Consider the following 23,053-nt stretch of genomic DNA (forward strand, 5'->3'; position numbering starts at 1 on the left):
AGGAGATCACGTGACATTCACATCCAATTCTGACATGATGTTTCCAGCTCCTCCTCCACCCAGCATCAAAGACTGACATTCATCCGCTACCATTAAAAAAAAATTTTTTTGTCATGTCAAAGGATGAGAGAGGTTCTCCCCGATTGTGTTAACTTGTATTATAAAGTGTGCCTACAGCGGACGCAGCCATTGCAAGGACTGAGCAGAACACAGACTACCATTTCACAAGGAGTCCATGACGTAATGGAGACATGAGGCACACAGTGCCTCAGCTATGTCACTTGTTCCCAATAAATTGATTGACACACTGCATTGGCGTACAGGTTCAGCTTAAAAAAAATAAAAAAAAATAATAATATCCACCTCCACACGGCAAAGGGCACAACACACGAGGTCCAGCGCCCCCTTCCGCCTGTAGTGTCAAAGTCTCCTACCGCTCAAGTGTTAATTCTGGTAACGTCATTTTACTTTAATAAAATTAATGATTTGCACATTTCAATTAAATATATTTTCAAATATTAATACAAAATAACGCCAGAAAGTTCATGATCCGCTGCTAACTCACAGATAAAACACAACTGATTGCATTTAAGAACACAAAAAAATAAAAATTAAAAATAAATTAAGAACGTGTTTGCGGTGAGTAACATGAGCGTTCCACTTTCTCCATAGCACAGATCAGAGCAAGGGGACCTGGTGAAATAATACGTCAGTCTAATTCCGCGCTGTGTGTACACACTGCAGGGCATCAGGCAACATTCACACCACGTTCCTAAACACAGCGATCTCTTTACGCATACGTTATAATCCGCTTCCGGTGACTTGTGATGTAAGAGAAGTTATTGTGCTACAGCTAGACTATTATAATTACTAAAAATCTTATCTGTGGATTCTTAATCCCCTGGAGAAGCGGTATCCGGATGATAGGTCGACAATTAAAAAGGTCGGCAGGCAATCGGTCAACATCAAATGGTCGACGCAGCACATGGTCAACGCGAGTTTTTTTTTTTTTTTTAATACTTTACCAACCACATGGACTACAATTGGGAACAGTAACCTGTGCCGAGTGCATCGATTCGGTGACGGGACGCTCATGTTGACCTTTTCATGTGACGACCATTTCCGTGTTGACCACTTGGTGTCGACCTATTATGCCATAACCTGGAGAAGCAGTAATCCCAATTTATTGACATTTTAATTATCTTTGAACAATTCACTCTCAACCAGCATAATGGATTCCATAAAGGGGAACTCCACCCGGATGGAGGCTGATGAAACCCAGCGAAACTACAAGAAAAACCCCAAGTCCCTTTGTCGGACCCTTTTCTTGGATGTACTTGGGCAAGTTGTAGCACCTGATAGGCCGTGCCACGTGGCAGAAGAAACTACATCCCCTATTACACCTTCCATCAACCAGAATAATCTCACGACAGCAGCCCGCAGCGCCAAGATCTCCGTCATCAGGCGGCACCTCACCGGCGCCCGCGCTAACCACAAAACAGCTCCAATAACATCACAAGTCTAAGCAGAGTCCATGATTCATGACAAACACACTCACAACGCTCTTCAGCAGAATAAAACGGGGCCCAGAATAGCTCAAAATAAAAGGAACACGAACAAAGTAGTAATAATCATTAAGGTTTTGGTATTTGCACTTCCCAAAGTCCGAGGACACAATACAGCATGGAGAGTCTCCCGGGGGGGGGGGGGGGGCCGGCGCCTCCTACGTGCGGTTTAAAGTTTGGAAAATCCTAGATATCTGAAGCATTACAGGACCGGTTTCTGGATCGTTCATCCACTGGGTGCTGTTCAATGGGTTTTCAAGCATATCCTCAAACGCTGGAAACAAAGGAGAAAGGGTGCTGTAAATGGGTTAAAAAGGGAGGAGACATCTGGGGCGGTTACAGGTGGCTAGTGGATGGTAGGGAAAGAAAAGTGACTCAATCTGGCGCACAAGAAGAATTCTATCAAATTTACCTTTTCTTAATTCAAATTAAAATGTTTTAAGAAAAAGACCAACAGCAAAATATTGGTTAAAATATGAGAACTGTGTGAAAGATTAGAAACAATGGGGGTCATTCCGAGTTGATCGTACACACCAACTTTTTGCTGCTCGTGCGATCAACCTGACGCAGTCTATAAGGGAGTGTATATTAGCATAGCAGGGCTGCGATCGCTTGTGCACCCCTGCTATGCTAAAAAAGTTTCATGCAAAACAAGACCAGCCCTGAACCAACTTACCTAGTGCAACGGATCCAGCGATGACGGTCCCAGCTGTGACGTTAGACATCCGCCCTCCAAACGCCTGCGTTCACCTTACCATGCCCCGATCCTCCTTCCCGCTGTCATTCTTCTTGCGATCGGGCCTGCGATCGCTTTCTTCGGTCCTGGCGTCTTTGCCTGGCGACTGCAGTACCGACCCGTCCGCACCGCAGCTAAGGGCCGCTGCGTGCGTACGAGTCGGGATGACCCCCAATGTGAATTTAAAAAAAAAAACTCTGCTGTGTACCTTCTAGTGTGTCTTTCTTATTATTTATCCTACCATCCTCTGGCTAGATTAGTATTCTTGAGGAAAATTAAGTGGCATATTAGTGTAAGTTAATAATTATTTCTAAGAATTTAATTCCCAATAAGATCTTCGGAATATAGTAAATATTATCAATTGTGTTTCTTAAATACATAGTAGGGGTATATTAAATTGCATATCAACGGGATGTGAAATCACCTCTTACTCCAATCAGGGACTAGAAGTGGTGTGTGTTATATTTCCCTACATATGTGGTGACATTATAATGATCATACAATTGCAGCATATACCAAAAGCAGGTTCTCTATCTTGTGGCCTTTTTATCACTTCCCAATAAAGAATTTGCACAGCTTATAATTCATTTTATTGTTGTTTCTAAAAGTAATTAGGGAAATTCTCGTTTTCCTTTTGATCTCTAAACAGACACTGGAAATTAAAACTTCACTACTTATAGGTCTATTAGGAATTCTTTCATTCGGATACATTTTAGCAAATGTTGCTGTTTGCAGAAATGTTACTTGTATCAGATGGACGATTACAAATGTTGCCACTCTATAGTACAGTGATGGCTAACCTTGACACTCCAGCTATTGTTGAACTACACATCCCAGCATGCCCTGCATCAGTTTTAGCATGGCCAAATAGCAAAACTGATGCAGGGCATGCTGGGATGTGTAGTTCAACAACAACTGGAGTGTCAAGGTTAGCCATCAAGGCTATAGTGTGTGCTTCCATCTGTGTAATAGGGATCGTAGTGACTATACACTGTTTGGTGACTTGCATCAGTGTATGAGGAGTCCATATTGGGACAGACACTGGATAAAGGCTTTCTAGGAGAGTAGTTTGGTTGCAACCAATTTTATTTATATGAATAAGATGAAATTTTGAGAGAGAAAGACGCTCAGTGCCCGAGTCGCTCGGGAACGTGGCGCGCCAAGAGGGGTTATTTGAGCAAGTGTGTACAAGGACACAGCTGTATATACACATAGACTATAAGACAATAAGTTCTTCCTGTGCGTTCGGAAGGTCATGGCAGGCCGTGTGAAACCTGACCAGGGGACAAGACTGTGAACTCACAGAAGGGCAAAATATTTGCGGTGTTACTATTTCAGCTTTGGCCCAGGCTGGTAACAGATCTGGCAGCCAGGCACGAGATCAGGACAGCTACGAGATCCCCTGCAACTCTACCTACGCTCTGGGATAGCAAGTGACACCGGATAGGTCCAGTGCGATGAAAGACACAGAACAGAGGCCGAGACATGCCACCTGGATGGTCTCAGGGTTCCTCAGTGGCTGTAAATGTCCATGTAAGAGCAGGGCGTGTATTAGAACGCAGTTCCAGGCCCCCCTCCCAGAAGGAGGATGAAGAGGTCACGGACGCTACATCATGAATACTTTATAGCTTCGCTCACATGGGAAACCCGAAGAGGCTCATAGATCGGGGCGAGAGATGTAACCTACAGATACGGGCACAGTCCTATAGGGCAAAATATTCCATCTGGTCTTAGCTGGGAACCCAAATATCTACGTTCCTGCACTCTGAGACCCCAATAAAGGTGGCTCCCCATAGTATGACCTGCATTTCTGACCACTTACAGACCACGGTGTTGCCCAGCTCTGATGTAAGGGGGTAACGATCATGGCTGCCTTACAAGGATGTCTGATCTTCAGCTTAGGAAAGAAAAGATCAGACAATCAGGAACTAGGCGTTTACAGGTGGTGTCACAGGACACACTTACCTAGCAGTGTTTTAGGGTTGGTTAGGCCTAGCTGTACAACTGGGTTGTCAAGGATGGCTTGGAATAGAGGACTAGAGGTGTCAATTCCCTTATCCAGATCCTCCGGGGAGGGTTTCCGGTCTCCCAACAGCCACTCGCACTGTAAAGATATGAGAGGTGGTTATCGTATCAACTCACGGTTCAAGGGTCACATGCAGGAGCAGGGAGGCGGACGCTCGCGCGCCACGCCGAAGCACTGATATCTTCTCTTATTTACAATAAATTATATTTTCAATTTAGTTATATCAGACATAAATTGTGACTTAATAAACTTTATAGAGAAAAAAATAAATAAATAAAATTCATTACCTAAGGATTGTTTGTAATTCACGCAGTAGAACCCCCCCCCCCCCCCCCCCCACCACCACAATAGAACTAGACGCCATTATAGGTCATGCAGTGTTACATCTTTTATGCTTGTTGGTAACTGCGCAGAACTCTGCGATTGGTCAGATGCGTTGTGCGCGGAGCTTGCAATCAGTACTCACAGCTGCATCTTGCTGGTTGTTGTTAACACGGAGAGCATCAACCACTTCTTTTTCATCAAAGCCCATCTCCATCAAAGCAATGACAGCCTAGGACACAAAAGGACCACAATGTCATATATACTGTACATATTACAGCTAGGTCAGGAGAGCGGACAGGGAATATACACTGTAGAAGTGGTCTGTATACGTCACTAGTCTCCTGCTGCAGCAGCATGGAACATCTCCCACAGCCGGGAGACCGCTCACACTCATTCCTCACAGAATCACCAGAATTAGAATAGCTGCTCGATACCCCCCTCACCCCCTACTGGCTTCTATCACCACCTCCCAGTACACCCACAGGTCTGGTTTTTGGAATATCCTGGTGCAACGATACGTGGACTAATTACTGTAAAGTAAGAAAAAGTTGACGTGGCCAACCTGGGAAATGCCTTCCTTAAATGTGATTTGTGCACCCCCAGCCAGTTTATTACATAATGCCACACTACAAAATAACATCTCAAGAACCTCACAACAGATGATGCAGACTTTACAGCCACAGAAGACCCCGCCATCTTATTCTGCAAACGTATGCGCTCTCCCAAAAAACAGGCGCAACATTAGGGGACTGGGTAAATAGTTGCATTGGGTACCAAATGCACATATGGGGGGTATTCAATTAGCCGCAGCTAACTGCGGGCTAAATTCCGGGGAAAGGCTATTCAATAAAATATCTTTTTTCCCACACCTAAATTCAAGGATCCAGGTGAGGAAACCCATAAACTGCGGAATCTATAGATTTTCCCAGCGCGCGCACTCTCGAATTTGCCATTTTCTTGTGGACTTTACCTTACAACGTTCAACATCGGGCATTCATGTGCAGGGTAAAACCAGCTAATTGGATGGCTCCGGCGTGGCAATTGGGCGCACTAATTGAATATCCCCCATAGTCATCATTCCAAAGCAAAGTCCCTAAAGCAAAGTAGTAGCTACAGGAAAATAACACCTCCCCAGCTGGCAGAACCATCCAGGACCACGGGCAGGTGTGAGTAAAGATGGAGCCACGGGCAGACGGGGGCGCACGGTGTGCCTGGGCGCACCGCCGAGCACACAGACGCTCCCATTCACTTTGTGCCCGGGAATCCGCCTTGCCAGGCGCACTCAGTCGCAGAAGGAGCCACGATCAGCGTGGCTCCATCCGGACACGTGCGTCACAGTGTACACAGAACAGGTGACTTACTCGGGGGTCAGGTCGGAATTCTCTTTTCCTCCGGATCTTCTTAAAGATTTCAGTGAGCTCGTCTTTCGGGTCCTCCGCGCTGGCTCCTAGGCTGGCTCTGGAGTCTGTCTGGGTCGAAGCACTTGCAGCATCTGATGCGTTCTCACTGGGAAGAGGCGCGTCTGCCCCTGGGTCATCAGAATGCTCGATCAGCCACTCCATAGCCTGCGTCACCGACATGCTGGGGAACGGAACAGGATATCAGAAGGTGCGAATGAGGAGAGGCTTCCTATTGTAACTATATCAATAGACTGACCACACTTAGGTCGGCACTGTCTAGGTCGACCACTATTGGTCGACAGTAAGTAGGTTGACAGGGTTTCTAGGTCGACATGCGTTTTTCACATTTTTGTAAACTTTTTCATACTTTACAATCCACGTGGACGATTGGGAACGGTAACTTTGCCCGAGTGAAGCGAACCATGCGAGGGGACACAGTGCACTAACTGGGGTTCCCGGTCACTGTACAGAGAAAACGACATAAAAAAAAGTGCAACCTAGTACATGTCGACCTAGTACATGTCTGCCTACTTATTGTCGACCACTAGTGGTCGACCTACACACTGTAGACCTAAGTGTGGTCGACCTTGCATACCACACCCATCCAAGGTATCCTCTAGGAACCGAATGGTCAGGGGAAGAATGATATCTACGCTTCAGGAGCCTATGGGAGAGGTTAGAGACCAAGCCCAGGGAGGTTGCGGTAGAGATGCGGAGAGCATTTAGGACCACTCTAGTGTCCCACACTACGGTACTGTATGTAGGTGGAAACGCGTCAGGGTCTGGGCTCACTCTGGTTCAGACATTTCCTGCAGGTTTCAGTCTTTCGGAGTATGATGTGGGACTGTGGAGCCGTGCAGGTTTCCAGATGGACCCCTATGGAATTTGTTTGGCACAGACAGCAGACCTAACCTTCGAGAGCCGGCTGTGTACTGGGGTGTGCAGGGTGGTCATTATGTGTAGTCTAGAGGTGGATCCAGATCCGGCTGTGTACTGGGGTGTGCAGGGTGGTCATTATGTGTAGTCTAGAGGTGGATCCAGATCCGGCTGTGTACTGGGGTGTGCAGGGTGGTCATTATGTATAGTCTAGAGGTGGATTGATCCGGCTGTGTACTGGGGTGTGCAGGGTGGTCATTAAGTGTAGTCTAGAGGTGGATTGATGATCCGGCTGTGTACTGGGGTGTGCAGGGTGATCATTATGTGTAGTCTAGAGGTGGATTCCAGATCCGGCTGTGTACTGGGGTGTGCAGGGTGATCATTACGTGTAGTCTAGAGGTGGATTGATGTTCCGGCTGTGTACTGGGGTGTGCAGGGTGGTCATTATGTATAGTCTAGAGGTGGATTGATCCGGCTGTGTACTGGGGTGTGCAGGGTGGTCATTAAGTGTAGTCTAGAGGTGGATTCCAGATCCGGCTGTGTACTGGGGTGTGCAGGGTGGTCATTATGTGTAGTCTAGAGGTGGATCCAGATCCGGCTGTGTACTGGGGTGTGCAGGGTGGTCATTATGTGTAGTCTAGAGGTGGATCCAGATCCGGCTGTGTACTGGGGTGTGCAGGGTGATCATTATGTGTAGTCTAGAGGTGGATCCAGATCCGGCTGTGTACTGGGGTGTGCAGGGTGATCATTAAGTGTAGTCTAGAGGTGGATTCCAGAGCCGGCTGTGTACTGGGGGTGCGCAGGGTGGTCATTACGTGTAGTCTAGAGGTGGATTGATGTTCCGGCTGTGTACTGGGGTGTGCAGGGTGGTCATTATGTATAGTCTAGAGGTGGATTGATCCGGCTGTGTACTGGGGTGTGCAGGGTGGTCATTAAGTGTAGTCTAGAGGTGGATTGATGATCCGGCTGTGTACTGGGGTGTGCAGGGTGATCATTATGTGTAGTCTAGAGGTGGATTCCAGATCCGGCTGTGTACTGGGGTGTGCAGGGTGATCATTACGTATAGTCTAGAGGTGGATTGATCCGGCTGTGTACTGGGGTGTGCAGGGTGGTCATTAAGTGTAGTCTAGAGGTGGATTGATGATCCGGCTGTGTACTGGGGTGTGCAGGGTGGTCATTAAGTGTAGTCTAGAGGTGGATTCCAGAGCCGGCTGTGTAATGGGGTGCGCAGGGTGGTCATTACGTGTAGTCTAGAGGTGGATCCAGATCCGGCTGTGTACTGGGGTGTGCAGGGTGGTCATTACGTGTAGTCTAGAGGTGGATCCAGATCCGGGCTGTGTACTGGGGTGCGCAGGGTGGCCATTACGTGTAGTCTAGAGGTGGATCCAGATCCGGCTGTGTACTGGGGTGTGCAGGGTGGTCATTATATCATTATGTATAGTCTAGAGGTGGATTTCAGATCCGGCTGTGTACTGGGGTGTACAGGGTGCAGTAGTACCTGCGTCCTGGGGTGTACAGGGTGCAGTAGTACCTGCGTCCTGGGGTGTACAGGGTGCAGTGGTACCTGCGTCCTGGGGTGTACAGGGTGCAGTGGTATCTGTGTACTGGGGTGTACAGGGTGCAGTGATACCTGTGTACTGGGGTGTACAGGGTGCAGTGATACCTGTGTACTGGGGTGTACAGGGTGCAGTGGTACCTGTGTACTGGGGTGTACATGGTGCAGTGGTACCTGTGTACTGGGGTGTACATGGTGCAGTGGTACCTGTGTACTGGGGTGTACAGGGTGCAGTAGTACCTGTGTACTGGGGTGTGCAGGGTGCAGTAGTACCTGTGAACTGGGGTGTACAGGGTGCAGTAGTACCTGTGTAGTGGGGTGTGCAGGGTGATCATTATGTATAGTCTAGAGGTGGATTTCAGATCCGGCTGTGTACTGGGGTGTACAGGGTGCAGTAGTACCTGCGTCCTGGGGTGTACAGGGTGCAGTAGTACCTGCGTCCTGGGGAGTACGGGGTGCAGTAGTACCTGCGTCCTGGGGTGTACGGGGTGCAGTGGTACCTGCGTACTGGGGTGTACGGGGTGCAGTGGTACCTGTGTACTGGGGTGTACGGGGTGCAGTGGTACCTGTGTACTGGGGTGTACGGGGTGCAGTGGTACCTGTGTACTGGGGTGTACGGGGTGCAGTGGTACCTGTGTACTGGGGTGTACAGGGTGCAGTAGTACCTGCGTACTGGGGTGTACATGGTGCAGTGGTACCTGTGTACTGGGGTGTGCAGGGTGATCATTATGTATAGTCTAGAGGTGGATTGATCCGGCTGTGTACTGGGGTGTGCAGGGTGATCATTACGTGTAGTCTAGAGGTGGATCCAGAGACGGCTGTGTACTGGGGTGTGCAGGGTGATCATTATGTGTAGTCTAGAGGTGGATTGATCCGGCTGTGTACTGGGGTGTGCAGGGTGGTCATTACGTGTAGTCTAGAGGTGGATCCAGATCCGGCTGTGTACTGGGGTGTACAGGGTGCAGTAGTACCTGTGTACTGGGGTGTACAGGGTGCAGTGGTACCAGTGTACTGGGGTGTACAGGGTGCAGTGGTACCAGTGTACTGGGGTGTACAGGGTGCAGTGGTACCAGTGTACTGGGGTGTACGGGGTGCAGTAGTACCTGAGTACTGGGGTGTACGGGGTGCAGTGGTACCTGCGTACTGGGGTGTACGGGGTGCAGTGGTACCTGCGTACTGGGGTGTACGGGGTGCAGTGGTACCTGCGTACTGGGGTGTACGGGGTGCAGTGGTACCTGCGTCCTGGGGTGTACAGGGTGCAGTAGTACCTGCGTCCTGGGGTGTACAGGGTGCAGTAGTACCTGCGTCCTGGGGTGTACAGGGTGCAGTAGTACCTGCGTCCTGGGGTGTACAGGGTGCAGTAGTACCTGCGTCCTGGGGTGTACAGGGTGCAGTGGTATCTGTGTACTGGGGTGTACAGGGTGCAGTGATACCTGTGTACTGGGGTGTACAGGGTGCAGTGGTACCTGTGTACTGGGGTGTACATGGTGCAGTGGTACCTGTGTACTGGGGTGTACATGGTGCAGTGGTACCTGTGTACTGGGGTGTACATGGTGCAGTGGTACCTGTGTACTGGGGTGTACAGGGTGCAGTAGTACCTGTGTACTGGGGTGTACAGGGTGCAGTAGTACCTGTGAACTGGGGTGTACAGGGTGCAGTAGTACCTGTGTACTGGGGTGTGCAGGGTGATCATTATGTATAGTCTAGAGGTGGATTTCAGATCCGGCTGTGTACTGGGGTGTACAGGGTGCAGTAGTACCTGCGTCCTGGGGTGTACAGGGTGCAGTAGTACCTGCGTCCTGGGGAGTACGGGGTGCAGTAGTACCTGCGTCCTGGGGTGAACGGGGTGCAGTAGTACCTGCGTCCTGGGGTGTACGGGGTGCAGTGGTACCTGCGTACTGGGGTGTACGGGGTGCAGTGGTACCTGTGTACTGGGGTGTACGGGGTGCAGTGGTACCTGTGTACTGGGGTGTACGGGGTGCAGTGGTACCTGTGTACTGGGGTGTACGGGGTGCAGTGGTACCTGTGTACTGGGGTGTACAGGGTGCAGTAGTACCTGCGTACTGGGGTGTACATGGTGCAGTGGTACCTGTGTACTGGGGTGTGCAGGGTGATCATTATGTATAGTCTAGAGGTGGATTGATCCGGCTGTGTACTGGGGTGTGCAGGGTGATCATTACGTGTAGTCTAGAGGTGGATCCAGAGACGGCTGTGTACTGGGGTGTGCAGGGTGATCATTATGTGTAGTCTAGAGGTGGATTGATCCGGCTGTGTACTGGGGTGTGCAGGGTGGTCATTACGTGTAGTCTAGAGGTGGATCCAGATCCGGCTGTGTACTGGGGTGTACAGGGTGCAGTAGTACCTGTGTACTGGGGTGTACAAGGTGCAGTGGTACCAGTGTACTGGGGTGTACGGGGTGCAGTGGTACCAGTGTACTGGGGTGTACAGGGTGCAGTGGTACCAGTGTACTGGGGTGTACAGGGTGCAGTAGTACCAGTGTACTGGGGTGTACGGGGTGCAGTAGTACCTGAGTACTGGGGTGTACGGGGTGCAGTGGTACCTGCGTACTGGGGTGTACGGGGTGCAGTGGTACCTGCGTACTGGGGTGTACGGGGTGCAGTGGTACCTGCGTACTGGGGTGTACGGGGTGCAGTGGTACCTGCGTACTGGGGTGTACAGGGTGCAGTGGTACCAGTGTACTGGGGTGTACAGGGTGCAGTAGTACCAGTGTACTGGGGTGTACAGGGTGCAGTAGTACCAGTGTACTGGGGTGTACGGGGTGCAGTAGTACCAGTGTACTGGGGTGTACGAGGTGCAGTGGTACCTGTGTACTGGGGTGTACGGGGTGCAGTGGTACCTGTGTACTGGGGTGTACAGGGTGCAGTGGTACCTGTGTACTGGGGTGTACAGGGTGCAGTGGTACCTGTGTACTGGGGTGTACAGGGTGCAGTGGTACCTGTGTACTGGGGTGTACAGGGTGCAGTGGTACCTGTGTACTGGGGTGTACAGGGTGCAGTGGTACCGGTGTACTGGGGTGTACAGGGTGCAGTGGTACCTGTGTACTGGGGTGTACAGGGTGCAGTGGTACCTGTGTACTGGCGTGTACAGGGTGCAGTGGTACCTGTGTACTGGGGTGTACAGGGTGCAGTGGTACCTGTGTACTGGGGTGTACAGGGTGCAGTGGTACCTGTGTACTGGGGTGTACAGGGTGCAGTGGTACCTGTGTACTGGGGTGTACAGGGTGCAGTGGTACCTGTGTACTGGGGTGTACAGGGTGCAGTGGTACCTGTGTACTGGGGTGTACAGGGTGCAGTGGTACCTGTGTACTGGGGTGTACAGGGTGCAGTGGTACCTGTGTACTGGGGTGTACAGGGTGCAGTAGTACCTGTGTACTGGGGTGTACATGGTGCAGTGGTACCTGTGTACTGGGGTGTGCAGGGTGATCATTATGTATAGTCTAGAGGTGGATTGATCCGGCTGTGTACTGGGGTGTGCAGGGTGATCATTACGTGTAGTCTAGAGGTGGATCCAGAGACGGCTGTGTACTGGGGTGTGCAGGGTGATCATTATGTGTAGTCTAGAGGTGGATTGATCCGGCTGTGTACTGGGGTGTGCAGGGTGGTCATTACGTGTAGTCTAGAGGTGGATCCAGATCCGGCTGTGTACTGGGGTGTACAGGGTGCAGTAGTACCTGTGTACTGGGGTGTACAGGGTGCAGTGGTACCTGTGTACTGGGGTGTACAGGGTGCAGTAGTACCTGTGTACTGGGGTGTACATGGTGCAGTGGTACCTGTGTACTGGGGTGTGCAGGGTGATCATTATGTATAGTCTAGAGGTGGATTGATCCGGCTGTGTACTGGGGTGTGCAGGGTGATCATTACGTGTAGTCTAGAGGTGGATCCAGAGACGGCTGTGTACTGGGGTGTGCAGGGTGATCATTATGTGTAGTCTAGAGGTGGATTGATCCGGCTGTGTACTGGGGTGTGCAGGGTGGTCATTACGTGTAGTCTAGAGGTGGATCCAGATCCGGCTGTGTACTGGGGTGTACAGGGTGCAGTGGTACCTGTGTACTGGGGTGTACAGGGTGCAGTGGTACCAGTGTACTGGGGTGTACAGGGTGCAGTGGTACCAGTGTACTGGGGTGTACAGGGTGCAGTGGTACCAGTGTACTGGGGGGTGCAGTAGTACCAGTGTACTGGGGTGTACAGGGTGCAGTAGTACCAGTGTACTGGGGTGTACGGGGTGCAGTAGTACCAGTGTACTGGGGTGTACGGGGTGCAGTAGTACCAGTGTACTGGGGTGTACGGGGTGCAGTGGTACCTGTGTACTGGGGTGTACGGGGTGCAGTGGTACCTGTGTACTGGGGTGTACAGGGGTGCAGTGGTACCAGTGTACTGGGGTGTACGGGGTGCAGTAGTACCAGTGTACTGGGGTGTACGGGGTGCAGTGGTACCTGTGTACTGGGGTGTACGGGGTGCAGTGGTACCTGTGTACTGGGGTGTACGGGGTGCAGTGGTACCTGTGTACTGGGGTGTACGGGGTGCAGTGGTACCTGTGTACTGGGGTGTACGGGGTGCAGTGGTACCTGTGTACTGGGGTGTACAGGGTGCAGTGGTACCTGTGTACTGGGGTGTACAGGGTGCAGTGGTACCTGTGTACTGGGGTGTACAGGGTGCAGTGGTACCTGTGTACTGGGGTGTACAGGGTGCAGTGGTACCTGTGTACTGGGGTGTACAGGGTGCAGTGGTACCTGTGTACTGGGGTGTGCAGGGGTACCTGTGTACTGGGGTGTGCAGGGGTACCTGTGTACTGGGGTGTACAGGGTGCAGTGGTACCTGTGTACTGGGGTGTACAGGGTGCAGTGGTACCTGTGTACTGGGGTGTACAGGGTGCAGTGGTACCTGTGTACTGGGGTGTACAGGGTGCAGTGGTACCTGTGTACTGGGGTGTACAGGGTGCAGTGGTACCTGTGTACTGGGGTGTACAGGGTGCAGTGGTACCTGTGTACTGGGGTGTACAGGGTGCAGTGGTACCTGTGTACTGGGGTGTACAGGGTGCAGTGGTACCTGTGTACTGGGGTGTACAGGGTGCAGTGGTACCTGTGTACTGGGGTGTACAGGGTGCAGTGGTACCTGTGTACTGGGGTGTACAGGGTGCAGTGGTACCTGTGTACTGGGGTGTACAGGGTGCAGTGGTACCTGTGTACTGGGGTGTACAGGGTGCAGTGGTACCTGTGTACTGGGGTGTACAGGGTGCAGTGGTACCTGTGTACTGGGGTGTGCAGGGGTACCTGTGTACTGGGGTGTGCAGGGGTACCTGTGTACTGGGGTGTACAGGGTGCAGTGGTACCTGTGTACTGGGGTGTACAGGGTGCAGTGGTACCTGTGTACTGGGGTGTACAGGGTGCAGTGGTACCTGTGTACTGGGGTGTACAGGGTGCAGTGGTACCTGTGTACTGGGGTGTACAGGGTGCAGTGGTACCTGTGTACTGGGGTGTACAGGGTGCAGTGGTACCTGTGTACTGGGGTGTACAGGGTGCAGTGGTACCTGTGTACTGGGGTGTACAGGGTGCAGTGGTACCTGTGTACTGGGGTGTACAGGGTGCAGTGGTACCTGTGTACTGGGGTGTACAGGGTGCAGTGGTACCTGTGTACTGGGGTGTACAGGGTGCAGTGGTACCTGTGTACTGGGGTGTACAGGGTGCAGTGGTACCTGCGTACTGGGGTGTACAGGGTGCAGTGGTACCTGCGTACTGGGGTGTACAGGGTGCAGTGGTACCTGCGTACTGGGGTGTACAGGGTGCAGTGGTACCTGCGTACTGGGGTGTACAGGGTGCAGTGGTACCTGCGTACTGGGGTGTACAGGGTGCAGTGGTACCTGCGTACTGGGGTGTACAGGGTGCAGTGGTACCTGCGTACTGGGGTGTACAGGGTGCAGTGGTACCTGCGTACTGGGGTGTACAGGGTGCAGTGGTACCTGCGTACTGGGGTGTACAGGGTGCAGTGATACCTGTGTACTGGGGTGTACAGGGTGCAGTAGTACCCGTGTACTGGGGTGTACATGGTGCAGTAGTACCTGTGTACTGGGGTGTACAGGGTGCAGTGGTACCTGTGTACTGGGGTGTACAGGGTGCAGTAGTACCTGTGTACTGGGGTGTACAGGGTGCAGTAGTACCTGTGTACTGGGGTGTACCTACTGATTTAACCGGAGGGCCTTCACTGCTCGGGTCTCAGGGAAACCCATCTCTGTGAGCTGCCGCAATGCAATTTCATCCACGCGATCCTCCTCATCCTCATCTAACATTGCTGGAATGAAAGTAGTGAAAGGGTTACATTCCGCTGGTCTATATGGTACAGGAATCAGAGTGGGGGGATATCCCAGCTCTCTGTGGTACGTGTGTTTATAGCATATTACTAGACTGGGAGAGGAAGCCTGTGCATGCACCTGTACCGCAAGGTCCGCCCGCTCACGCCTTCTCTACCCACGCCGGCTCATTTACATACTGTACCGCAAGGTCCGCCCGCTCACGCCTTCTCTACCCACGCCGGCTCATTTACATAAGCCCGCTAAATGAAACCTTTTCAGTTCAAGTCTTTTGTGCCGGAGCTTCCCTTAGGAGAGCTCACGATCCTCCCTCCACCTACCAGTGAGCATGATACAACGTTGGGAGAAAAGGGGAGGGGGATCTAGAACAATTCTCCAATACAAAATGACAAGTCAGGAACAGCAGTGAACCCACTTCTTCATCTGGGGTCAATGTGCTACCATAAAAGCAATGACGGAGCTGCTGCCTCGGATCGGTGTAATGAGCCCTCCAATGCACCATGCGGCACCGCTTATGGCTCAGCTAGTTTGGCAGCTGTGGGACTGTCTGGACGGCAGTACAGGTGCATCCACCATTAAGGCATCCAAACAACGGGCAAAAACGTAATATTGCGCAATTTACAGGAGCCCAATCTCACAGGTTCCCGCAGAACTCTTCCATTTGGCACGATGAGCTTACAGCTCCCACTCGGACAGACGTCTGTGTCATATAAAGCTGAATTTCTACCTGGGTCACCCCACTAGCCAGACACCTATGGTTGCTCGTGTTTTCCCCAACTCCATAATATAGAATCTGCAATTGTGTATAGTAATAACCATCTTTAGGAGACTGTGGAGAGGAAGTGTGAGGGACCATTAACCAGCTGCAATTCTTCATAATGGCCCTCGCCAACCGGGTCTGAGAGACACACGGAGGAGTCTGGGAAGAGAGGCTGCACGGACCACTTCAGGGATTAGGTGTCCCTGGTGGTAACGCAGCTTCATAAATAACAAAACCACAAGAAAAGGACAAAAATATGCTCTAAGTAAAGCCAGGGACACAAAAATCCCCTTCCTCAATCCATCTGGGGACACTGTAGTCTTGGCTATGGGTTAGAGGGCTGGCACAGGAGAATAGGCACTAACAAGTTAAAAGAGAACCCCCCCTTCCCTACATCCCAGCCCATATTACCCCTCTTACCTCCATCTAATCTCAGATATAGAGGAAAATAAGAATTTACTCACCGGTAATTCTATTTCTCGTAGTCCGTAGTGGATGCTGGGAACTCCGTAAGGACCATGGGGAATAGCGGGCTCCGAAGGAGGCTGGGCACTCTAGAAAGATCTTAGACTACCTGGTGTGCACTGGCTCCTCCCACTATGACCCTCCTCCAAGCCTCAGTTACGTACTGTGCCCGGACGAGCGTACACAATAAGGAAGGATTTTGAATCCCGGGTAAGACTCATACCAGCCACACCAATCACACCGTACAACTCGTGATATGAAACACAGTTAACAGTATGAAACAATAGAGCCTCTCAACAGATGGCTCAACAATAACCCGATTTAGTTAACAATAACTATGTACAAGTATTGCAGATAAACCGCACTTGGGATGGGCGCCCAGCATCCACTACGGACTACGAGAAATAGAATTACCGGTGAGTAAATTCTTATTTTCTCTGACGTCCTAGTGGATGCTGGGAACTCCGTAAGGACCATGGGGATTATACCAAAGCTCCCAAACGGGCGGGAGAGTGCGGATGACTCTGCAGCACCGAATGAGAGAACTCCAGGTCCTCCTCAGCCAGGGTTTCAAATTTATAGAATTTTGCAAAGGTGTTTGCCCCTGACCAAGTAGCAGCTCGGCAAAGTTGTAAAGCCGAGACCCCTCGGGCAGCCGCCCAAGATGAGCCCACCTTCCTTGTGGAATGGGCATTGACAGATTTTGGCTGTGGCAGGCCTGCCACAGTATGTGCAAGCTGAATTGTACTACAAATCCAACGAGCAATAGTCTGCTTAGAAGCAGGAGCACCCAGCTTGTTGGGTGCATACAGGATAAACAGCGAGTCAGATTTTCTGACTCTAGCCGTCCTGGAAACATATATTTTCAGGGCCCTGACAACGTCTAGCAACTTGGAGTCCTCCAAATCCTTAGTAGCCGCAGGCACCACAATAGGCTGGTTCAGGTGAAACGCTGACACCACCTTAGGGAGAAACTGGGGACGAGTCCTCAATTCTGCCCTATCCATATGGAAAATCAGATAAGGGCTTTTACATGATAAAGCCGCCAACTCTGACACTCGCCTGGCTGAAGCCAAAGCCAATAACATGACCACTTTCCACGTGAGATATTTCAGATCCACGGTTTTTAGTGGCTCAAACCAATGTGATTTTAAGAAACTCAACATCACGTTGAGATCCCAAGGTGCCACAGGAGGCACAAATGGGGGCTGAATATGCAGCACTCCTTTCACAAATGTCTGAACTTCAGGTACTGAAGCTAGTTCTTTTTGAAAGAAAATTGACAGAGCCGAGATCTGTACCTTAATGGAGCCCAGTTTTAGGCCCATATTCACTCCTGCTTGCAGGAAATGCAGAAATCGACCTAGTTGAAATTCCTCTGTTGGGGCCTTTTTGGCCTCGCACCATGCAACATATTTCCGCCATATGCGGTGATAATGCTTTGCCGTAACATCTTTCCTGGCTTTAATAAGCGTAGGAATGACTTCCTCCGGAATGCCCTTTTCCCTCAGGATCCGGCGTTCAACTGCCATGCCGTCAAACGCAGCCGCGGTAAGTCTTGGAACAGACAGGGGCCCTGCTGCAGCAGGTCTTGTCTGAGCGGCAGAGACCACGGGTCCTCTGAGATCATCTCTTGAAGTTCCGGGTACCACGCTCTTCTCGGCCAATCCGGAACCACGAGAATTGTGCTTACTCCTCGCTTGTTTAGGCGGGACGCCATCATGTCCACCTGTGGACGACCCCATTGATTTACAATCATTTGGAAGACTTCTGGATTAAGTCCCCACTCTCCCGGGTGGAGGTCGTGCCTGCTGAGAAAGTCTGCTTCCCAGTTGTCCACTCCCGGGATGAACACTGCTGACAGTGCTAGTACATGATTCTCCGCCCATCGGAGAATTTTTGTGGCTTCTGCCATCGCCGTCCTGCTTCTTGTGCCGCCCTGTCGATTCACATGGGCGACTGCCGTGATGTTGTCTGACTGGATCAGCACCGGCTGGTGTAGGAGCAGGGATTTTGCTTGACTTAGGGCATTGTAAATGGCCCTTAGTTCCAGAATATTTATGTGAAGGGCAGTCTCCTGACTTGACCATAGTCCTTGGAAATTTCTTCCCTTTGTGACTGCCCCCCAGCCTCGTAGGCTGGCATCCGTGGTCACCAGGACCCAGTCCTGTATGCCGAATCTGCGGCCCTCCAGAAGATGAGCACTGTGCAGCCACCACAGAAGAGACACCCTGGTTCGTGGAGACAGGGTTATTAAACGATGCATCTGAAGATGCGATCCGGACCACTTGTCCAACAGGTCCCACTGAAAAATTCTGGCATGGAACCTGCCGAATGGAATTGCTTCGTAAGAAGCTACCATCTTTCCCAGGACCCGCGTGCAGTGATGCACCGATACCTGTTTTGGTTTTAGGAGGTCTCTGACTAGAGAAGACAACTCCCTGGCTTTCTCCTCCGGGAGAAACACTTTTTTCTGGGCCGTGTCCAGAATCATTCCCAGGAACATTAGACGTGTCGTGGGGACCAGCTGTGACTTTGGGATATTCAGAATCCAACCGTGCTGGCTCAGCACTTCCTGAGATAGTGCTACTCCCACTAACAACTGTTCCTTGGATCGTGCCTTTATTAGGAGATCGTCCAAGTATGGGATAATTAAAACGCCCTTTTTTCGAAGGAGTATCATCATTTCCGCCATAACCTTGGTAAATACCCTCGGTGCCGTGGAGAGTCCAAACGGCAGCGTCTGGAATTGGTAATGGCAATCCTGTACCACAAATCTGAGGTACTCCTGGTGAGAATTGTAAATGGGGACATGCAGGTAAGCATCCTTGATGTCCAGGGATACCATGTAATCCCCCTCGTCCAGGCTTGCAATAACCGCCCTGAGCGATTCCATCTTGAACTTGAATTTTTTTATGTATGTGTTCAAGGATTTCAAATTTAAAATGGGTCTCACCGAACCGTCCGGTTTCGGCATTACAAAAAGTGTGGAATAGTAACCCCGGCCTTGTTGAAGTAGGGGTACCTTGATTATCACCTGCTGGGAATACAGCTTGTGAATTGCCGCTAGCACTGCCTCCCTGTCTGAGGGAGCAATCGGCAAGGCGGATTTTAGGAAACGGCGGGGTGGAGTCGCCTCGAATTCCAGCCTGTATCCCTGAGATACTATTTGAAGGATCCAGGAATCCACCTGTGAGCGTGCCCACTGATTGCTGAAATTCCTGAGGCGGGCCCCCACCGTACCTGGCTCCGCCTGTGAAGCCCCACCGTCATGCGGCGGACTTGGAAGAGGAAGCGGGGGAGGACTTTTGTTCCTGGGAACCTGCTGTTTGCTGCAGCCTTTTTCCCCTGCCTCTTGACAGAAAAGACCCTCCTTTTCCCCGCTTGTTTTTCTGGGACCGAAAGGACTGAACCTGATAAAATGGCGCCTTCTTAGGCTGTGAGGGGACATGGGGTAAAAATGCTGACTTCCCAGACGTTGCTGTGGAAACTAGGTCGGAGAGACCATCCCCAAATAATTCCTCCCCCTTATAAGGCAAAACTTCCATGTGCCTTTTGAATCTGCATCTCCTGTCCACTGCCGAGTCCATAAGCATCTCCTAGCAGAGATGGATAATGCACTTACTTTAGATGCCAGCCGGCAGATTTCCCTCTGTGCATCTCTCATGTATAAGACTGAGTCTTTGATATGGTCAATTGTTAGCAGGATCGTGTCTCTGTCTAACGTGTCAATATTTTCTGACAGTTTATCTGACCACGCAGCGGCAGCACTGCACATCCATGCTGACGCAATAGCTGGTCTGAGTATAATGCCTGAGTGTGTATATACAGACTTCAGGATCGCCTCCTGCTTTCTATCAGCAGGTTCCTTAAGGGCGGCCGTATCCTGGGACGGTAGTGCCACCTTTTTAGACAAACGTGTGAGCACTTTATCCACCCTCGGGGGTGTTTCCCAACGTAACCTATCCTCTGGCGGGAAAGGGAACGCCATTAGTAGCTTCTTAGGAATTACCAATTTCTTATCAGGGGAAGCCCACGCTTCTTCACACACTTCATTTAATTCATCTGACGGGGGAAAAACTACAGGTAGTTTTTTCTCCCCAAACATAATACCCTTTTTTGTGGTACCTGGATGTAAATCAGAAATATTTAACACCTCTTTCATTGCCTCAATCATGCAGTGAATGGCCTTAACGGGCATTAAATTTGACTCGTCGTCGACACTGGTGTCAGTATCCGTGTCGACATCTACTTGTGCCACCTGAGATAGCGGGCGTTTCAGAGCCCCTGATGACTTTTGAGACACCTGGACAGGCACGAGCTGAAGACTCGGCTGTCCCACAGTCGGCATGTCGTCAAATTTTTTATGTAAGGAGTCTATACGTGCACTCATTTCCTGCCATAATACCATCCACTCAGGTGTCTGACCCCCAGGGGGTGACATCCCTGCTAAAGGCATCTGCTCCTCCTCCACATCATTATCCTCCTCAAACATGTCGACACAGCCGTACCGACACACTCCACACACACAGGGAATGCTCAAACAGAGGACAGGACCCACAAAAGCCCTTTGGGGGGACAGAGTAAGAGTATGCCAGCACACACCAGAGCGCTATATATATATATATATATATATATATATATATATATATACACACACACACACATACACAGGGACTAACTGAGTTATGTCCCTAATAGCTGCTTTTCAATATAATATACTGTATACAGTGCCAATTTTAATGCTCCCCCTCTCTTTTCCCTCTTACTGTACTGTAGAATTGCAGTGAAGAGCCAGGGAGCTTCCTTCCAGCCGAGCTGTGAGGGAAAAATGGCGCCAGTGTGCTGAGGAGATAGGCTCCGCCGATTTTCCGGACCATCTTCTTGCTTCTGGCTCTGTAAGGGGGACGGCGGCGCGGCTCCGGGACCGAACATCAAGGCTGGGCCTGCGGTCGATCCCTCTGGAGCTAATGGTGTCCAGTAGCCTAAGAAGCCCAATCCGGCTGCAAGCAGGCGAGTTCGCTTCTTCTCCCCTTAGTCCCTCGCTGCAGTGAGCCTGTTGCCAGCAGGTCTCACTGAAAAAAAACAAATTCTAAGACTATAACTTTCTAAGAGCTCAGGAGAGCCCCTAGTGTGCATCCAACCTCGGCCGGGCACGAAATCTAACTGAGGCTTGGAGGAGGGTCATAGTGGGAGGAGCCAGTGCACACCAGGTAGTCTAAGATCTTTCTAGAGTGCCCAGCCTCCTTCGGAGCCCGCTATTCCCCATGGTCCTTACGGAGTTCCCAGCATCCACTAGGACGTCAGAGAAAGATAATCAGAACTATGTAACCAAACAAAAAGGAGGGAAAGAGATTTTACAAAAATCTGGGGGACACTTTAGTCTTGACTATAGGACTTGACAAAGCAAGAGGGGGGCAAAGCAGCATGTACAGCTTTACGCACAAATCTAGCGTCACCAGAACCAACAGTATGGAACCAGTAAAATATGGTAAAGGTATGTACAGAGGACCAAGATGCTTCTCGAGAAGCCTTGACTGCACAAGTAGAATGGGCCTGGTGGAAGATGGGACAGGCTTATCTGATGATAGCAGAGCCTGGTGTATAGCAGATGTAGTACCTCTCTGATGCCGCCAGTGGACCTCTCTTTGAGGCATCAAACAACAGACAGAATTGGTATGTTGAACTGAAGCAGTACGATCAATATAAAGCCAGAAAGCAGACAACATCCGAAAGACGCAAAGAGGACACGGCTTGCGCTGGAAAGGCCGGGAGAACATTATCTGGATCCAAATTACATTCTGAGACTACCTTCAGTAAAAAGTCCAACAAGCCACCCTGTGAGAATGAAAAGGCCTCGGACTAGCTAAGCCCTGCTCTGCTGGGGAACGGAGACCTGGAAACGGACTGAAGGGCAGATAAATGAGAAAACGAATACCTGTAGATAACTAGAAATGTGCGCTGAATACCCTGAGGTTAGGGGGAGGTAGGAGGTGTTACATAGGCTAGAGGGGGGTAGAAGAGCCTATACTCCTGTGCCAGCCCTCTAACCCAGTGTGTTCCCCCGGATTGGATGTAAGAGTCACTGAATACACATTTCTCTCTCCCCTGTGGTGAGACTACACTCAGTGTCCAGAGGATGTACGCTCAGTGACTGTGGGGCTAGTGAGGACCCTCTGTAACAAGACACAATCTCAGGACATAACTATCCCTATACATTCATCTGCAGTCACAAATAGCAACAAGTGTGACACAGAGACACAAGACTCCTGAGACATCTGCTGCAGCAATATGACGGCAAACAAAGATCTGACCCTCTACCCTGCCACCAAAACCTGGAGTTATTCTCCACTGTCAGAGATAAAGCGCGTGCCGGCAATACAACGCACACTCACCATTTGCCTTCTTAAAGAGTTCGACAGCGTCCGGGTTCAGGGCCAGCAACTTCTGCGCAACTTCGATCAGAGACACCAAAATCTTCCGCAGCTCAGTCTGAAACTGGACGAGAACAGCAGCGGTGTTACCCTGGGGCTATCTGCCCCCGTGTCATTTACTTTCTGCATTGGTCAAGGAGAATAAGTTACTCTTACTGATCCTCTATTCACAGACATCCAACCAGGCGGTCACTGATAATAAGAATTTACTCACCGGTAATTCTGTTTCTCGTAGTCCGTAGTGGATGCTGGGAACTCCGTAAGGACCATGGGGAATAGCGGGCTCCGAAGGAGGCTGGGCACTCTAGAAAGATCTTAGACTACCTGGTGTGCACTGGCTCCTCCCACTATGACCCTCCTCCAAGCCTCAGTTAGGTACTGTGCCCGGACGAGCGTACACAATAAGGAAGGATTTTGAATCCCGGGTAAGACTCATACCAGCCACACCAATCACACCGAACAACTCGTGATATGAAACCCAGTTAACAGTATGAAACGATAGAGCCTCTCAACAGACGGCTCAACAATAACCCGATTTAGTTAACAATAACTATGTACAAGTATTGCAGATAGACCGCACTTGGGATG

The 23,053-nt window shown here is 50.7% G+C and overlaps 1 protein-coding gene across 1 annotated transcript in view; it reads right to left on the reverse strand.

The window, feature by feature from the left end:
• Positions 1-1,625: 1,625 nt before the first annotated feature.
• The window catches only part of UBAC1 (UBA domain containing 1), a 43,968-nt gene continuing 22,540 nt past the window's right edge, over positions 1,626-23,053 (reverse strand). The window contains exons 5-10 of the mRNA XM_063935858.1: positions 22,427-22,529; positions 14,679-14,787; positions 6,013-6,232; positions 4,794-4,880; positions 4,267-4,405; positions 1,626-1,839 (exon numbers count right to left, since the gene is read on the reverse strand). Of these exons, the coding sequence (XP_063791928.1) occupies positions 1,724-1,839; positions 4,267-4,405; positions 4,794-4,880; positions 6,013-6,232; positions 14,679-14,787; positions 22,427-22,529 (774 nt within the window). The 3' untranslated portion in view covers positions 1,626-1,723. The remainder of the gene's footprint in view (positions 1,840-4,266; positions 4,406-4,793; positions 4,881-6,012; positions 6,233-14,678; positions 14,788-22,426; positions 22,530-23,053) is intronic.

This window comes from Pseudophryne corroboree, chromosome 8, assembly GCF_028390025.1.
Source record: "Pseudophryne corroboree isolate aPseCor3 chromosome 8, aPseCor3.hap2, whole genome shotgun sequence".
Lineage (NCBI taxonomy): Eukaryota > Metazoa > Chordata > Amphibia > Anura > Myobatrachidae > Pseudophryne > Pseudophryne corroboree.